Consider the following 14,875-nt stretch of genomic DNA (forward strand, 5'->3'; position numbering starts at 1 on the left):
TACACAATAGAGCTCAATGTATCTCCGACCATGAACACCTAACCATTGAACTCGAACACGTACATCAAGCTCTGAAGGCGAATGGATATTCTGACTGCACAATCCGCAAAGCCATCACCCCAACTGCGAGGAAGGAGCCATCTGAGGATCCAATCAAAACCATCACCCTACTATACATAGCAGGCGTAACCAAAATGATTTCCAAAATCGTGAAGAAACACAAGATCCAGGTCCGATTTAACACAGTACATAAAATTCGTGATCTTATTCCATCTGTGAAGGGCAAGATTTCTGACATGCAATATCCCAGCATCTACAAACTAAGCTGTATCTGCGGCAGCAGTTGTTACATTGGGGAAACTAAGCGACATGTCTCGGACCGTGTTCGTGAACATAAGGCAGATTTGAAACACGGTAGGACCAATACGTCTGCCGTGGCTGATCATTATTTTAATGCGGCTTGCTCACACGAAATTGATTTCTCTCTTTGCAAGCCTACTGGCTATCAAAGATTCGTTCATGAAGCCATCCATATATGCAGACACGGACACAATTTCAACTGAAAAGAAGGTTATAGACTCGGCAATCATTAGAAAGATGTCATCAACCACTTTGGGTCATGACTTGACCTGTGTTTTTTTGTTAATCAACCTCCACTGTCAGCAGTGTGGTGTGTGGAGCGGGGTGCAGTTATTTTTTGGCGGCCCTTTGCTGCATTGGCATTGCTGCTGCATTGGCATTGCTGCTGCATTGACATTGCTGTTGCATTGACATTGCTGCTGCATTGGCATTGCTGCTGCATTGGCATTGCTGCTGCATTGGCATTGCTGCTGCATTGGCATTGCTGCTGCATTGGCATTGCTGCTGCATTGGCATTGCTGCTGCATTGACATTGCTGCTGCATTGGCATTGCTGCTGCATTGGCATTGCTGCTGCATTGGCATTGCTGCTGCATTGGCATTGCTGCTGCATTGGCATTGCTGCTGCATTGGCATTGCTGCCCCGCCCATGCTGCTGGTGCTGCTGATACACTTGGGCTACGCCCATCTCCAAACCTTTATAAACAGTTTGCCTTTAGAGGCTAACCCCTTTTCCTGAAGACGACCGCTTGTGTTTCGATCGAAATGTCGTGATATTTTTATTCAATTTATTTTATTTTTTTCTATCTACATGACTTTACTGAAAGAACCAAAGAATAAGAGGGTTCAAATGAGAATTGGCCATTCATTGCTACCAATTTGCACGATGCAAAGTATCCGACCAGAATTGTTCGTATTGTATTCTAGAACCAAAAACACACAAATTCACATGAACACACAAGCACATGTGTGCAGGCGTGTGCCTGTGCTTACCGATGAAAATCCTGTCTCAGCAGGAGGCAGATGGAGAGAGAAACGAGGAGAAAGTCGCCAATGCAGGTACAGGTTGCGAGAGGGCCTATGGACTGAAATCTCCATTCCCCACATTGCACATTAGGGGGGATTGTATGTTCATGGCTCCCCCTTACTCAAGCGTAGAGTCAACCCATTATCCTGGCGGGATCAAATCAAATGAGTACCGCTTTGTGGGAAGTCAAAGCTGGTTTTGTATGAAATTTCAACCACCGGTTCAAGGCGATTAGTGGAGAAGAGTGGGCCACCCTGAAGCGGAGCAAAAACTTTACGTTGACTGCCTAGACCGTTTGTCGGCAACCTGCGGCTCCGGAGCCGCATGCAGCTCTTTAAAGGCTGCTTCATGACGTAATTTATGAAGGACCACCACCGTCTCGTATTCACATTACATGGCAGCTCTTGAAATAGAGGTTTTTTTTTATATCAAATTTTGAAAAAAACGGCCTCTTCTTGATATTTTGGCTGCCGACCCCTGGCCTAGACCGATGAGCAGTGCCACGGTCGCCAGCCCCGGAGCACTGATTTTGTTGCTGCTGCGTGCGAGTGCAGGAAACATGAAACTGCTGATGGCCCTGAGGGATGATGTGGTCTCGGTGCTCGCCATTTTCTGTGACAAACTACAAGGAGTTGTGAAGTGAGTATCGCGCTACACCTCACACGGCCCTGACACTTGAAAGTTACCCTGAGAGACAGAGGAACGCACGGGACGGGGAACACACACAATTCGGAGGTATTGCATTAACTCTTGAGGAAATAAGTTGACTTGGGAAACATTACTATTAACTCCCTGATTAATAATTGCCTCTCAAATCCTACTCATGACACAGGGAGACCCTCATCCAGCAGTGTATTGGGAAAAGAGCTGTTTGTGCACACGACATAGGGGAGACCCTAGACCAGGTTTGTACACCTCTTGTGACCCTCCCAACACTGGGCAGCTCTCGTGCTGTCGCCATGCTGCTGTCATGCTCTATTCATGCTTTTGTCACGCTCTCGTGTTGCCATGTGCACGTGTGAGCGCCCGTGCGTGTGTGGTGACCACAGTGTGCGGAGCGGTAGTGCAGTGGTTAGCGCGCTGCGCTACGAACCAGGTGACCCGAGTTTGATTCCCGCTCATGGCCAACACCAGTGACGAATATCTGAACCGGACCTGGTCCTCCCCTAAGTCAACTCGGCCTCATGAGTACCTGGTGCGGTGTGTGTAAACATTGTCAATAGAGGAGACAAAGGCAGGCGGGCGTGGTGCTGGCCACCTACCCTCTCCTGTGCCATGCCGGCCTTCATAGGTGCTCACTAACAGCGCTTGCCCCAACGGTCTGTTAAAGGTTATATGGGGGACCTTTGTCTTTGTGACCGCAGTGGGAGCCAACAGATGCAACTGCTGTACCTTGAGTGCATCCTGGCTCTGCTGAGCAACTTCTCGTCCAGCATGCACATCGAGCGCAGCTTCACCGACCTCGTGTGGTAAGCGCCATCCTGCAACTCGCTGTAGCTCCTGGCCAGGCGTCAACGGTGGCCACGCAGTTAATTACACTTCCCATTAGAATATTTATCTACACTAGAGGCATCCGATGAGCTATAAAGCTCTTTTTGCACAGATGTTCAGTAGGGGCGGGTCAGAACATTACAACAACAAACAATACAAACACATAATAGGAGTGCAAACTATAGGGAAGGTAAACAAATCACTTAAAAATAGACAAATAGAACTAAACTATTTTAATCTTACCAGGTAAAGCCCACTGAGCTATTAGCTTACGTTTCAGAAGTGACCTGGCCACAAATGATAGCTCAACAAAGTGGCTTATGATGTGGAAATTTATAGCAGGAAAATTATCTTAATAATCTAAATACATGTTTATTCTGAATGTGGAGGTAAAAACCGGAATACACAGAGAAAAAAATCAACCCAACCACGGGGAGAGAGATGCAAACTTCAAACATACAGGCATCAGGGTCGGGATCAAACCCTCGACCTCCTACATACCAGGCGAGCTAGTTAACATCTCACCACCTTGGCGTCACATCATGATGTGAGGGAATTCCATTTGGAATTCTTCACAGTGAGCAGTGCGTTACATCATGTCAGATAACAGCCCCCCCCCCCCCCCACCGGAAGATGATGTCATAGAAATAATTTTGAAGATCTTCGGCCCAAATTGAGAATCAACATCACGCGTTTAGAGTATTTGGCTGCGATACATTTCCACGTGATAAGCCACTTTGTTGGGCTATCATTTGTGGCCAAGTCGCTTCTAAATAAGAGCTATATAGCTCAGTGGGCCGAACCTGGTAAAATTAAATTTGTTTAGTCTCACTGTAACGACGCCAACGAATTAAGGAACGTAATTCGACTTATAACGCATTGATTCACTTCAACGTTATTTTGAAAAGTATAAACAAAAGAAGGCAGTGGTTTGAGCAGCGTGTGTGATGACGATGACACGCTAGGCCAGGGCACCGTGAAAGCGGGCGCCCAGGCCTCGGTGTTTACGTCGCCGCCATACTCTGTGCACCAACAGTGGGCAACCTGCGGCATCTGTGCCGCATGCGTCCCGTGCCGCACCTCGTGGTAGCCTGGTCTCAGTGTGTCTAGGGTGAAGCGTGGGGTCGTGATTAGTGTTTCGCACCTCCGATTAGCACGGTTGGCTACGTAAGTTGCGAAATAAGTTCTACATACACACATACATACAGCACGTTTGGCTATGTAAGTTGCGAAATAAGTTCTACATACATACACACATACATACAGCATGGTTGTCTACGTACGGTACGAAAGAAGTTCAACATACGGAATTCACAAGGACGATGTCAAGCTTGTGGCCCACTGGGGTGAAGGAGGGCTGCTCCTGTCACCCACCGACTAATCTGAGTCGCCCTCCGCTGCTGTACTCTCTGTTACCCTCTCTAAATACAATCTCCGCTGCCATGTCTTGTGAGTACTCTGCTTTAACTAATATATTTAAAATTGTTATTTAATATCGTATCCTAAATGTATATTATTTAGTCAATGGTAAAACAGGTTTCGGTTTACGTTGCTTCGCCTAAGATTGCTTTTTCCCGGGACGCATTTCCTATGTAAATATAGGACTTGCTGCAAAGGGCATTATTATTGCTAGTAGCACTTTATGGGAAATTGACAGTGACTGTTCCTTAAAGACTGGCGTAGAAATATGGAATTTCCATTCTCACAGCGAGCAGTGCATGTTCAAGCACCCTACATCCAGCGGGGAGTAGACAATGGCTAATGACTATGAAGATGAATAATTAATATCTATGGACCTTGCGCATCGTGTCTTATCCCCACAGGAAGCAGCTGTGCCCCACTCTCGTGGTGCTGCTAGGAAACCCCATGCAGGACCGGGTGGTCGCCTCCTCCCACAATGCCTTGCAGCAGTCGGACGCAACGGGGGCGGCCGAAGCGTTTGTCGGGGGCGGCGGAAGCGGGTTCGTGGGGGGCGTCGCGGTCACGGGGGGCCCCATTCCGCTGGCGGTGACGGTCAGTGACCAGGGAAGGGGCTCGGGCTGCTGCTGGACGGCGCCGGCACTGCTGGCCCCCGTGGTGCGCACGGTGTGCAGCCTGGCGGCCGAGCTGGTGCGGCTGGTGGGTGCGCTCGAGTCCCTGCGGCCCGTGCTGCAGTCGCTCTACCACCGCATGTTGCTCTACCCGCCCCCGCAGCACCGCATCGAGGCGCTCAAGGTCCTGCGCGAGGTGCGGTCCCCCGGCGCGTGCATAGCGGTGCTCACACGGCTTAGTGTGTGTGTGTGCATGTTGGACTTCTTTCACACTGTACATAGCCAACCGTGTTGTATTATGTGTATGTATGTTGAACTTCTTTCGCACCATACCTAGCTAACCGTGCTCTGTGTATGTATGTATGTTGAACTTCTTTCGCACCGTACGTAGCCAATTCTAAAGAAATTAGTTTTCAATCTAGATGATTTAAAAGTGCATAGCTCCCGTGGCTTCTTTTTAACGGAACGAAGAGCATTCCAGATGGTTGCAGAAGCGCATCTGAAAGCGCGCGATGCGGTGACCGTCTTTGTTCAATGGTTAGCCAAAAGCCGCTGCTGTGAGGATGATTGGAGTTCATTGGTGGAGGAAGCGACGCTCACAACAACGAGCTGAGCCCCAGGCGGCTAAAACGCAGCAAGTTGATACAGTGGGGAGTGCAGGTGGTGCTAGTGTCGCGTGGCGAGGGGATGGTGGGCGCTCTGGGTATCGGGAGCTTGAGCTTATGCAATATGGTGTTACAAGTTTAAGGGACAGGTGTCTGGGCATTTGGAGTGTGACTTCCGAGCTCTGGTGTCACACACTTTGAGAGTCGGGTGTGCGTGAAGCAGCAGTGTCTGAGTACGTCGTGTAGAGGAGGAGCTGTGGCGCAGTGGTTTGCACGCTGCAGTGCGATCTGCCACGGCTGATAGCGACGAGTGGTATCTGACCGGTTCCTGGGCTCAATATCATCACCGACCCGTGCTGAAGTATGATTGAACAGACATCACGTCCAACACGGTGCAGCGGGGGGGGGGGAAGGGGCCTACATCCAGCAGTCGTTTGACAAAGGGCTGTGAATGTTCGTGGAGTAATGCGCAGACACGCCGTAGTGTGTAGGTGACAGGTGTATGACGCAGGAGAAATGTCTGTATTGCTCGGCGTCTCGGAGAGCTGGCTTGTGCTGTGCCTTGTACTCACTGCTCACTGCTGCTGTGCGATGGGGCTCCCCGTGCAGAGTTTGTCGAGCCCCCAGCGGCTGTTTGAGCTGGCGGCCCCAACCGTGCCGGATGGGGTCACTCGCCGGAGACTCAAGCGCAAGACCCACCTAGACCTGCTCAAGCTGTGAGTGACAGGCACATGGGGCGCGCTCGCGATTTATATACTCTCTTAGGCTGGCAGCTGACAGAGCGGTCTATGCAGAAGTGTATATACATGAGGAAACCGACAGGACCATTCTCTTGTGGGATCAATAGACAACGATAATCTGACAAACTGGCATCTCATGTACTGTTTAGACGTAGACAAGCAGCCCAGTCGCTCTCCGTGGACACCGAACTGACCGCCCGTCTGTCCCCGCGTGCCCCCGCAGCATAATGGATGGGGTGAGCGAGGCGTGCGTGAAGGGCGGCGTGGAGAGCGGCTGCGCCGCCGTCTCCTGCGTCTGGGCGCTGTTGGGCTCCCTCGACTCGCTGAGCCGCGGGCAGGGCCTCTGCGCAGACCGGGCCGCCTTCCTGCTGGCTCAGCGCGAGCAGCTTAGCGACGGCTGCCCAGATGCAGGCACGGCCGCGAGAGGAGGAGGAGGAGGCGGGAATGGCAGCGGCGGCAGCGGCGGCAGCAGCGGAGGCAGCGCGTCCGAGCTGCGGCTGAGCCGGCTCTACGCCTCCGAGTTCCCGTCGCCGTCGGAGCCGTGTGATGAGCGCGCTGAGCGCAGCCCCGACATCAGTATCAGCGTGGCACGCGACACGAGCGACGAGGCCCTCGGCGAGCAGGTACCGGCACCATGCCACCGGGGGCCAGCAGAATAACCACCACGCCGCTGTCGCTGCGGCGGCTGCTCACTTGTGACGAAGTCGTTATTGTCGTGATCACAACCACTGCTTGTTTGCTGTCATCGACTAAAATTAGTCTGTACAGTCGTAATGTCTGAAGCCTTACTAATACAGTGAGTAATACCCCCATAAACGTCTCCCCTTTTGCAAACACGTCATCACTTTGTTATGAATACCACTACCCGATTTGCATCATTTCAACCCACACTTACGTCACTGACAGCATCGTCCATCCTTTCTCGTCATCCTTCACCTCCACCACCCACTTACTATTACTACCCTGTAAATCGCTTAGATTTACGTTGCTTCGATATTCGTCGTCACACCTTTCAGGGCCGCATCCCCGACGTAAACCAGGGTATTACCAGATTAAATAATAATTCAGATTGTGCTATGGGCACACACACCCATAGCACCACCCGCTTGGGTGTGTGTGTGTGTTTGTACCATGGCCCACATCCTGAATTAAACTCAGCATTGAGAATAAGTAAGCCACAATATACCCAAATTGAACAAACACGTGACACGACCAGCAGTGAACTTGTGACCCCGAGTCGTTCTGCGATTCATTTTCTCAGCGGCCTCCTGATGGAGAGAAATATTGTGAAATTATGAGGTAATTTTTATTAAGTAATTTTGCCATAATTGAGGTTTTTGTATTAGATCGCGTGAATATATAAATGTGTCATTAATACCCTCCACCACCCGACACAGCCAACTAATAATGTCACGTAAACAGAACATGCCAATTCGTCACTAGTACAGCACACCGGTGTGTTGGAGAGCCAAGCCACAACATTTACAAATTGAGTACGACGTTTTGCCAGTAATTACAACTAGCTTCATCAGGCGACAGCCAGATTTGTGGAGAAGTCTTACTGTTTAGTTCCTTATATAGAGGCGTAGATGCGTTGACCACCTTTCTGCGCTCTTGCACAATGATGGGGGGTGGGGAGGCGGGATTACTGAGTCAACGTACATTATGCGTGTGCATTATGTGAGCCCTTTGAACATGACCTTCCTGTCTATTGTGTTTATTACAATACCCCTACCAAAGGTAATCCCTATTGAAGAACGCTGCCCTTTGTATGCATGCATTTAAATAATTTATTATTTGATGATTCGCTTCCACGCAGCACGAAGACGGAAGCTATCCAAACGGTTAAAGTTATTTTGATTTCTTTCAATTTCGATAGATTATCTAATTAGTCTTGGCCAGTAGTAGCTAGTTTTGCACAAAACTTCAACATTATCAGAATCAATTGATTTAGATAATGAGTGGCACGCGTGTTTTGCTTCTGCTGACAGTTGTATTTGGGAGTATTTAATATTTCTCTGATGTTCTTTTAGTCTCGTGCTGATCATTCGTCCTATTTGCCCAACATAACATTTACCACACGTGCAGTTAATCCTGTACACACCTTCTGTTGATCAAGTTCATTTATTAGGTATAGCCCTGTGAGACATTCGGCTCTTGAATCGGGTGCAACCGCAACAAGCAAAAAACAAAAACATGAACAAAAAACATCTTAAAGTAAATATGTGACTGAGTGCAAACAGAAAATCCAAAAAAAGAAAAAGCACCGTACACCAACATTGCGTGCAAAATTCCCAGTGGGATGCAAGTCAAACAACAACAACCACAAGACAACTTAGATAAAGGCCATCAGTCTAACTCTGTAGCTGCGGTAATACATCTTTTGTACCAGATATTAAATTCTGTATTTTATGTATCCTGCCAAATCTGACTCGGATGTTTTGTTTTTCCAAACATCTGGCTAGTTTATCAGTTACTCCTGCAATGTACGGTATTTTGATCTTTTAATTACTTGGGCAGTTTCAATGCTATAATAATAGGTTTTTTACATTTTTTTCTGGCAACAAAACTGAAACTTGTTTTACGAGGAATCATGTTTGCATTAACCACAATACCTGCAGTCAGAATGCAAACAAAAAACACACTGATAATGTATACATTGTCCTTGAAATTGATTGGTCCACACCAGACAGCTTTCCTTAGAGCCTAGTCTCATATGGTGTTCGACCAGAAGACGCCAAAAGGCGCACAACTCAAAGACAACGCACTATCAGAGTAATGAGGGCTCAGGGTAAGTATTTACATCATGAGGTCCCCTTTGCCAGTAGCAAAATATAATAATAGGTCTTTTTACCCTTTTTTCTGTCAACAAAACTGAAACCTTTTTTAATGCATACATTATCAGTGTGGTTTTTTTTACATTCTGACTGCAGGTATTGTGGTTAATGCAAACATGATTCCTTGTAAAAAAAGGTTTCAGTTTTGTTGGCATGAAAAAGGGTAAAAAAAACTATTATTATATTTTGCTAATGGCAAAGGAGGCCTCATGATGAAGTTTCAATGCTCTTGTTATTTGATTTGGGTTTGGTATTCAATGCCCTCTTGATTTGTGCATCATTGTAACCGTTCATTTGCAGCGCTTCTTTAACATGTTGAATTTCACTTCTCAGACTGTCACCATCTAACACTTTCTTTGCTCGTTGAATGAGCGTCTTGATTAGAGCAGATTTCTGTGCGGGGTTATTGTGTGACTGTGTTTTCTTTCGGTAAACACTCTGTGTTATTTTACCATTTATACCCCGTCCGAGCAGAATATCCAGAAATGGTAGAGTTCTGTCAGCTTCCACTTCCATGGTCAACTGGGTGGAATGGTTTTGCGAGTTGAGATGATTTAGAAATGCGTTCAGTGTATCTTTGCCATGTGGCCAGACCACCAATGTGTCATCCACTTATCTAAACCAAGCAAATGGTTTTAGTGTGCTTGAAGCTATTGCTTTTGTTTCACAATCTTCCATGTACAAATTCGCTATCACAGGAGACAAAGGAGAGCCCATTGCTGCTCCTTCCTTTTGTTTATAGAAGTCACCTTGCCACAAGAAGTAGGTGTTCTTTAGACAGTGTTCAGCTGGTCTTGGGATGTCTTTGGCTAAACCGTTGTTCGTTACCAGAGTGTCAAGTAATTTAATTGACTCGTTGACCGGAACCCTCGTGAACAGAGAGGTCACATCAAAACTTACGAAAATATCATTAGGATTAAGCTTAATATCTTTAATTATATTTACGAGATGTTCAGAGTTTTTGATGAACGAAGAGGTCCTACCGATGTAGGGCTGTATTTGTTTCGTTACGTATTGTGCTAATTTGTACGTGGCAGAGCCTATTGTATTAACCATGGGTCTTAATGGGACATCAGGTTTGTGAATTTTTGGTAGCCCATAAAGTCTTGTTGGTTTTGATGCCCTTGGTTTGATCAGGTCTTCCTTTGGAATTGATGACTTGGCAATTATTTCCATTGTTTTACATTCCAAGGTACTGGTTGAGTCTCGTTTAATTTTAAGGTAGGTACCTTCATCAAGTAAATCCTTGATTTTATTAAAATAGTCCTCATGGGGCATCACAACAATCGATCGGCCCTTATCAGCAGCAAAAATTTGAATATATTTATTTGCTCTCAATTCTCTTAAGGCTTTTGCTTCACTGAAGTTAATATTTGTTTTTTCCACTTTGCTGTTCTCAATAATTTTGGCACGAGGTTGCTCCTTCAATTTAGGAAGAGCAAAATGACACAAACTCTCTGCTGAAGCCCTCTCCTCTCTCGTGGCTTGGATATCTCAACATTGGCATTTAGCCCAAGGGCATACTGCCATACGCAAGCATTTTTTTTTATTGTGTAATTGCTTTTGCCAAGTTACTAATGCTTCCCTAAGCCCATCGTAATTATCCATTTAAGGTCGATAAATGAGTACCACGTTGTTGGAAGCCGACAGTGGATTTATTAACACTGCTCATTTAAGTAGTGCAACACTTTCACTCGATTGATGTAGTTATAATGATAATCTCCATCCAGGGAAGCCTCGCTGCTGCCTCAATACATTTTCAAGAGGTTCATGATTTTGGACATTTGGTTATTTAGAAACGTGCGTTTAGAGTATTTGGCTGTTATAAATTTTCACAAGGTAAGCCACTCCATTGGGCTATCATTTGTGGCCAGGTCGCTTCTAAAAAAGAGCGACACAGCTCAGTAGGCCTTACCTGGTGAAATAAAAAATAGTTTAGTAATTACTTAATGCATGTCAGAGAAAACCCAGCGGGCCTGGAGAAACCCACACACGCACACACACGAGGGGATGACACTCGACTCTTCCTTTGCCCTTGTGCTACAGGAGCGTGAGACCCCAAGCGAGGATGCCGCCAGCCTCGACAGAGAAGGACACACAGGGGTTGGCGGTGGCGGTGGTGGCGGGGGAGGGGGAGCAGGAGGAGGGGGTGGGGGCAGCATTATCAGTGGGAGCTGTGGGGCCGAGTCGAGGCTGGAGGAGCGCGGACACAGCATCCACCTGCCCACTGAGGTCACAGACTACTATCTGACACGTTGATGCCGCTGGTGGTAGTGATAGTGATTTTGTGATGGTGGTGGTTATTGCAGTGCTGTTGGTTGTGATGCTGTTGGTGATGATGGTGTTATTGGAGAGTAGTAGTGTAGCGGTTAGCGCACTGCGCCACGAACCCGGCGACTCGCGCTCACGGTCAACACCAGTGACGATTATCTGAACTCGTCCTGGACCTCCCCAAGGTCGACTCAGCCTCAAATGAGTAAGTTTTTGGTGCTGTGTGTAAACATCGCCGCTGGGGAGGGAGACCAAGGCAGCTGGGAGTGGTGCTGGCCACCCATTCGCTCATGTGCTGTGCCGGCCTTCATAGGTGCTCATTAACAGCACCTGCTCCTTTAGTCTGTCAAGGCTACACGGGCAATCCTTTTTATTGTTATTAAGGATGGTCGTGATGTTGGTGGTGGTGATGGCATTGATGGTGTGGTTGTGGCAATGGTGACTGTGGTGGTGTTGGTGACAGTGATGGTGGTATTGGCATGAGTGGTGGTGGTGGTGATTAATGCAGGAATTCAGATTCAAATCTCACAGTTGCACCTTGGGCAGACCTCGCAGGAATCGCATTTTTCCATGGAAGATTCCCATGTATAAAAAAACCCATTAGATTCAATTTCATTCTTACAGGGTTAGCTTGAATGTGCTTACAGGAATCACCATTAGACGATTCCTTGGCATCTAATGTCTCGTCTTTTGGGGCCATTCTCCGACGTGATACGACATCAGTGCTCTCTGTACGAGTTAATAACAGACATATTCTTGTCTTTTGACAAGATGGTAATGGCACATAATAGTACACATTCATGAACTTTTTTTTGTCCAATTATAATTATATCCACATTGTGCTCGCATGAAATGAAGATATTTCCATGAAAAACTCATGCAGTGAGCGGTGCACTAACTTGTATCGAGGAATGACCCTAGGAAGATTGAATCAAAGAACTACTTCTGACGTCACCTCGGGCGGCCTCGTCATGAACACATGGGGCACACCCACACATGGTGTTTGTCACATCTCAATCAAACCACACATTTTCATTCTCATAGATAGAAAATGCCGAAGTGAAAAGGAAAATTTAACGTGACAGTTTTTTTTCTGCGGTCATCTGTGACCGGGCTGAGACCATCAACTTGCTTTCCAGTAAACCCTTGTTAATTTGACACGTTATGGAGCTCTGGACCGAATTATCCAATATTCCGAATTATGTACAATGGTACTCCCCAGTGCCTTCTGCCCCCCCCCAAAAAATCCAAATTTGTTTCCCAAATTCTTCACACACCATACACATTGACACACCTGCATCAATTCAATAAAAAAATGTTGATTAGTCTCACAGACTAAGGGATTTATACTTCGGTCCCTTTCTATTACGACTTGATGTAGGTGATGACGACATTAATGAGAGGGTTGGCTTGCACAGACGCGACAGGTCTGCACTAACGCTCACCACGCGCCCCGCCACTAGACGGAGTCATTGTTTTGGTCGTGGCGCGCGGTGTTGCTCCACGTGCTATGCCGAAATTGGGCTATTTGGTATGGTAATTCGGCTCATGGACAATTACTAATATACAGCATATGCCGAAAGTGCAGCTGTGCCGAATTCTCCACAATTACGACTGATCAAATACTGAAATAACGAGGTTTTACTGTACTTGAGAAGCTGGCTAATTCACAGACAGCTGAAACTCTTGCTTTGAACCAAGGGTCTTCCGACAGATTTATCTCCCGGGTCACACAGCCCAAGCTGCTCAACAGCATTGATGCTATGGATAGCCTCGTTTACTACTGACTCAGGAGCGTCGATAACATTTCTTCCAATTTGTGACAGTCACTGCCAATTCGAAATGTTAACTCATCAGCAACACTAGCAGCAAAATCACATTTGGTACCTTTCAGGATCAAGACCCCAGAGCGCTCGTGACTTAATTATTATAATTTTTTATGAATTACGGTTGCTGAGCATAGACACGGAGGCCGAAAATGCGCAGCCTGCGCAGTGTGTAACCGCAATGCCGCTCCGACAGCCCGAATGCAAACACAAAAACCACGGTGCAAACCAGCGTCTACCTCGCCCTCCCTGACCTTGCAGGTGATCAGCAACCTACTGTCGGTGAGCTCGCGCCTGCGCTGCGTGCCGGCCTCCGTCTCGGGCATGGGTGGCGTGGCGTGCGGCCACGACGACCACGACCTGTGCCGCGCCGAGCTGGACTCGTGCGACCGCTACTCCATGCTGGTGGAGCGCGACTCGGCTCGCTCCGACCTCTCCGAGCTCGGCTCGTCCGAGAACATTTCCCTCGCCGACGACGACGGCACGGCCGGATCCGCCGGCTCTTGCGCGGTGGCCGGCGGCGGCTGCGGCGGGGGCGGCATCGGCAGCGCAGGAGGGTTAGGAGGAGCCGGCGGCGGCGGCGGTGGCGGCTCTCACCACACGCACCACGGGCGGCTGTCGCAGAAGCTGCTGCGCGACATGGAGGCGGAGTGCGAGAACGCGCGTCTCTTCGTGCACGCGCTCGCCTCGGTGCTGCCCCGCATGCTGCAGGCCGCCAGCGCAGAGGACATCGACCAGCAGCTGCAGACGCTGGCATCGAACTTCACCACCGGTGGGCGCTGTGGACTCCGTAGGCACAGGGCGAGGTTGGGGATGGGGAAAATGACGAACTTAATTGTAAGAATAGGTTTTACCCTTTCTGGCAATAAACAGGTGTTAAGATGTTAAAACCTTCACCGCCGGTGGGCGCTGTGGACTCCGTAGGCACGGGGCGAGGTTGGGGATGGGGAAAATGACGAACTTAATTGTAAGAATAGGTTTTACCCTTTCTGGCAATAAAACAGGTGTTAAAATGTTAAAACCTTTTGCAAGGAATCATGTCTGTATTAACCACTTATAATTGTTGTGAACATGCAAACAAAAAACATGCTCTGGTAGTACATGCATTGTCTTTGAAACTGATTGGTCCACACCAGAGACAGCTTTCCTTAGAGCCTAGTCGCAAACAGCGTTAGACGAGGGGACGCCAAAAGGCGAACAGCACAAAGACAACGCCCCTGTCAGGACATTGAGAGCTCGGGAAGTCCCATGAACTTAATTGTGTGAACGATCAAGTTTGGAATTTAATTAAGGGCCACGTTCGTTTGCTGTGCACAGTGTTGGAGGTTTGTACCGTTGTGGATAGGGTTTAGGGTTTCCGCCTTTGAGGTACAAAAAAACACCCGACATGGGAATAATATCTCACAATTACAATGAATGTTCAACTTCTTTCGCACCATACGTAGCCAACTGTGCTAATCGGAGGTGTGGGGGAAGGACAACAAATTGCATATAAATTCATTCTTTTGAGTGATTCGTGATTATGCAGCTGACAAAAACTAGGACTTTTAAGGTTTTGAGAAGACTACAGAGTTTTTCCAGGACAGGTGCGTCAACACAACGCCTGGGCAAACCAGGCCCCTGATTATGGGTGATCTTGGCACATTTTCACCACAAAAAATCTGACAAGTTACCTATTGTCAGGATGAC

The 14,875-nt window shown here is 47.9% G+C and overlaps 1 protein-coding gene across 1 annotated transcript in view; it reads left to right on the plus strand.

The window, feature by feature from the left end:
* ARFGEF3 (ARFGEF family member 3) overlaps window positions 1–14,875 on the plus strand; it is an 87,616-nt gene that overhangs the window by 25,300 nt on the left and 47,441 nt on the right. Inside the window, exons 8-15 of the mRNA XM_078877229.1 lie at window positions 1,373–1,418; window positions 1,941–2,025; window positions 2,751–2,855; window positions 4,701–5,103; window positions 6,122–6,228; window positions 6,476–6,875; window positions 11,136–11,321; window positions 13,448–13,958. Coding sequence (XP_078733355.1) covers window positions 1,373–1,418; window positions 1,941–2,025; window positions 2,751–2,855; window positions 4,701–5,103; window positions 6,122–6,228; window positions 6,476–6,875; window positions 11,136–11,321; window positions 13,448–13,958 — 1,843 coding nt within the window. The remainder of the gene's footprint in view (window positions 1–1,372; window positions 1,419–1,940; window positions 2,026–2,750; window positions 2,856–4,700; window positions 5,104–6,121; window positions 6,229–6,475; window positions 6,876–11,135; window positions 11,322–13,447; window positions 13,959–14,875) is intronic.

The sequence above is a fragment of the Lampetra fluviatilis genome, chromosome 47, assembly GCF_964198595.1.
Source record: "Lampetra fluviatilis chromosome 47, kcLamFluv1.1, whole genome shotgun sequence".
NCBI classification, from domain to species: domain Eukaryota; kingdom Metazoa; phylum Chordata; class Hyperoartia; order Petromyzontiformes; family Petromyzontidae; genus Lampetra; species Lampetra fluviatilis.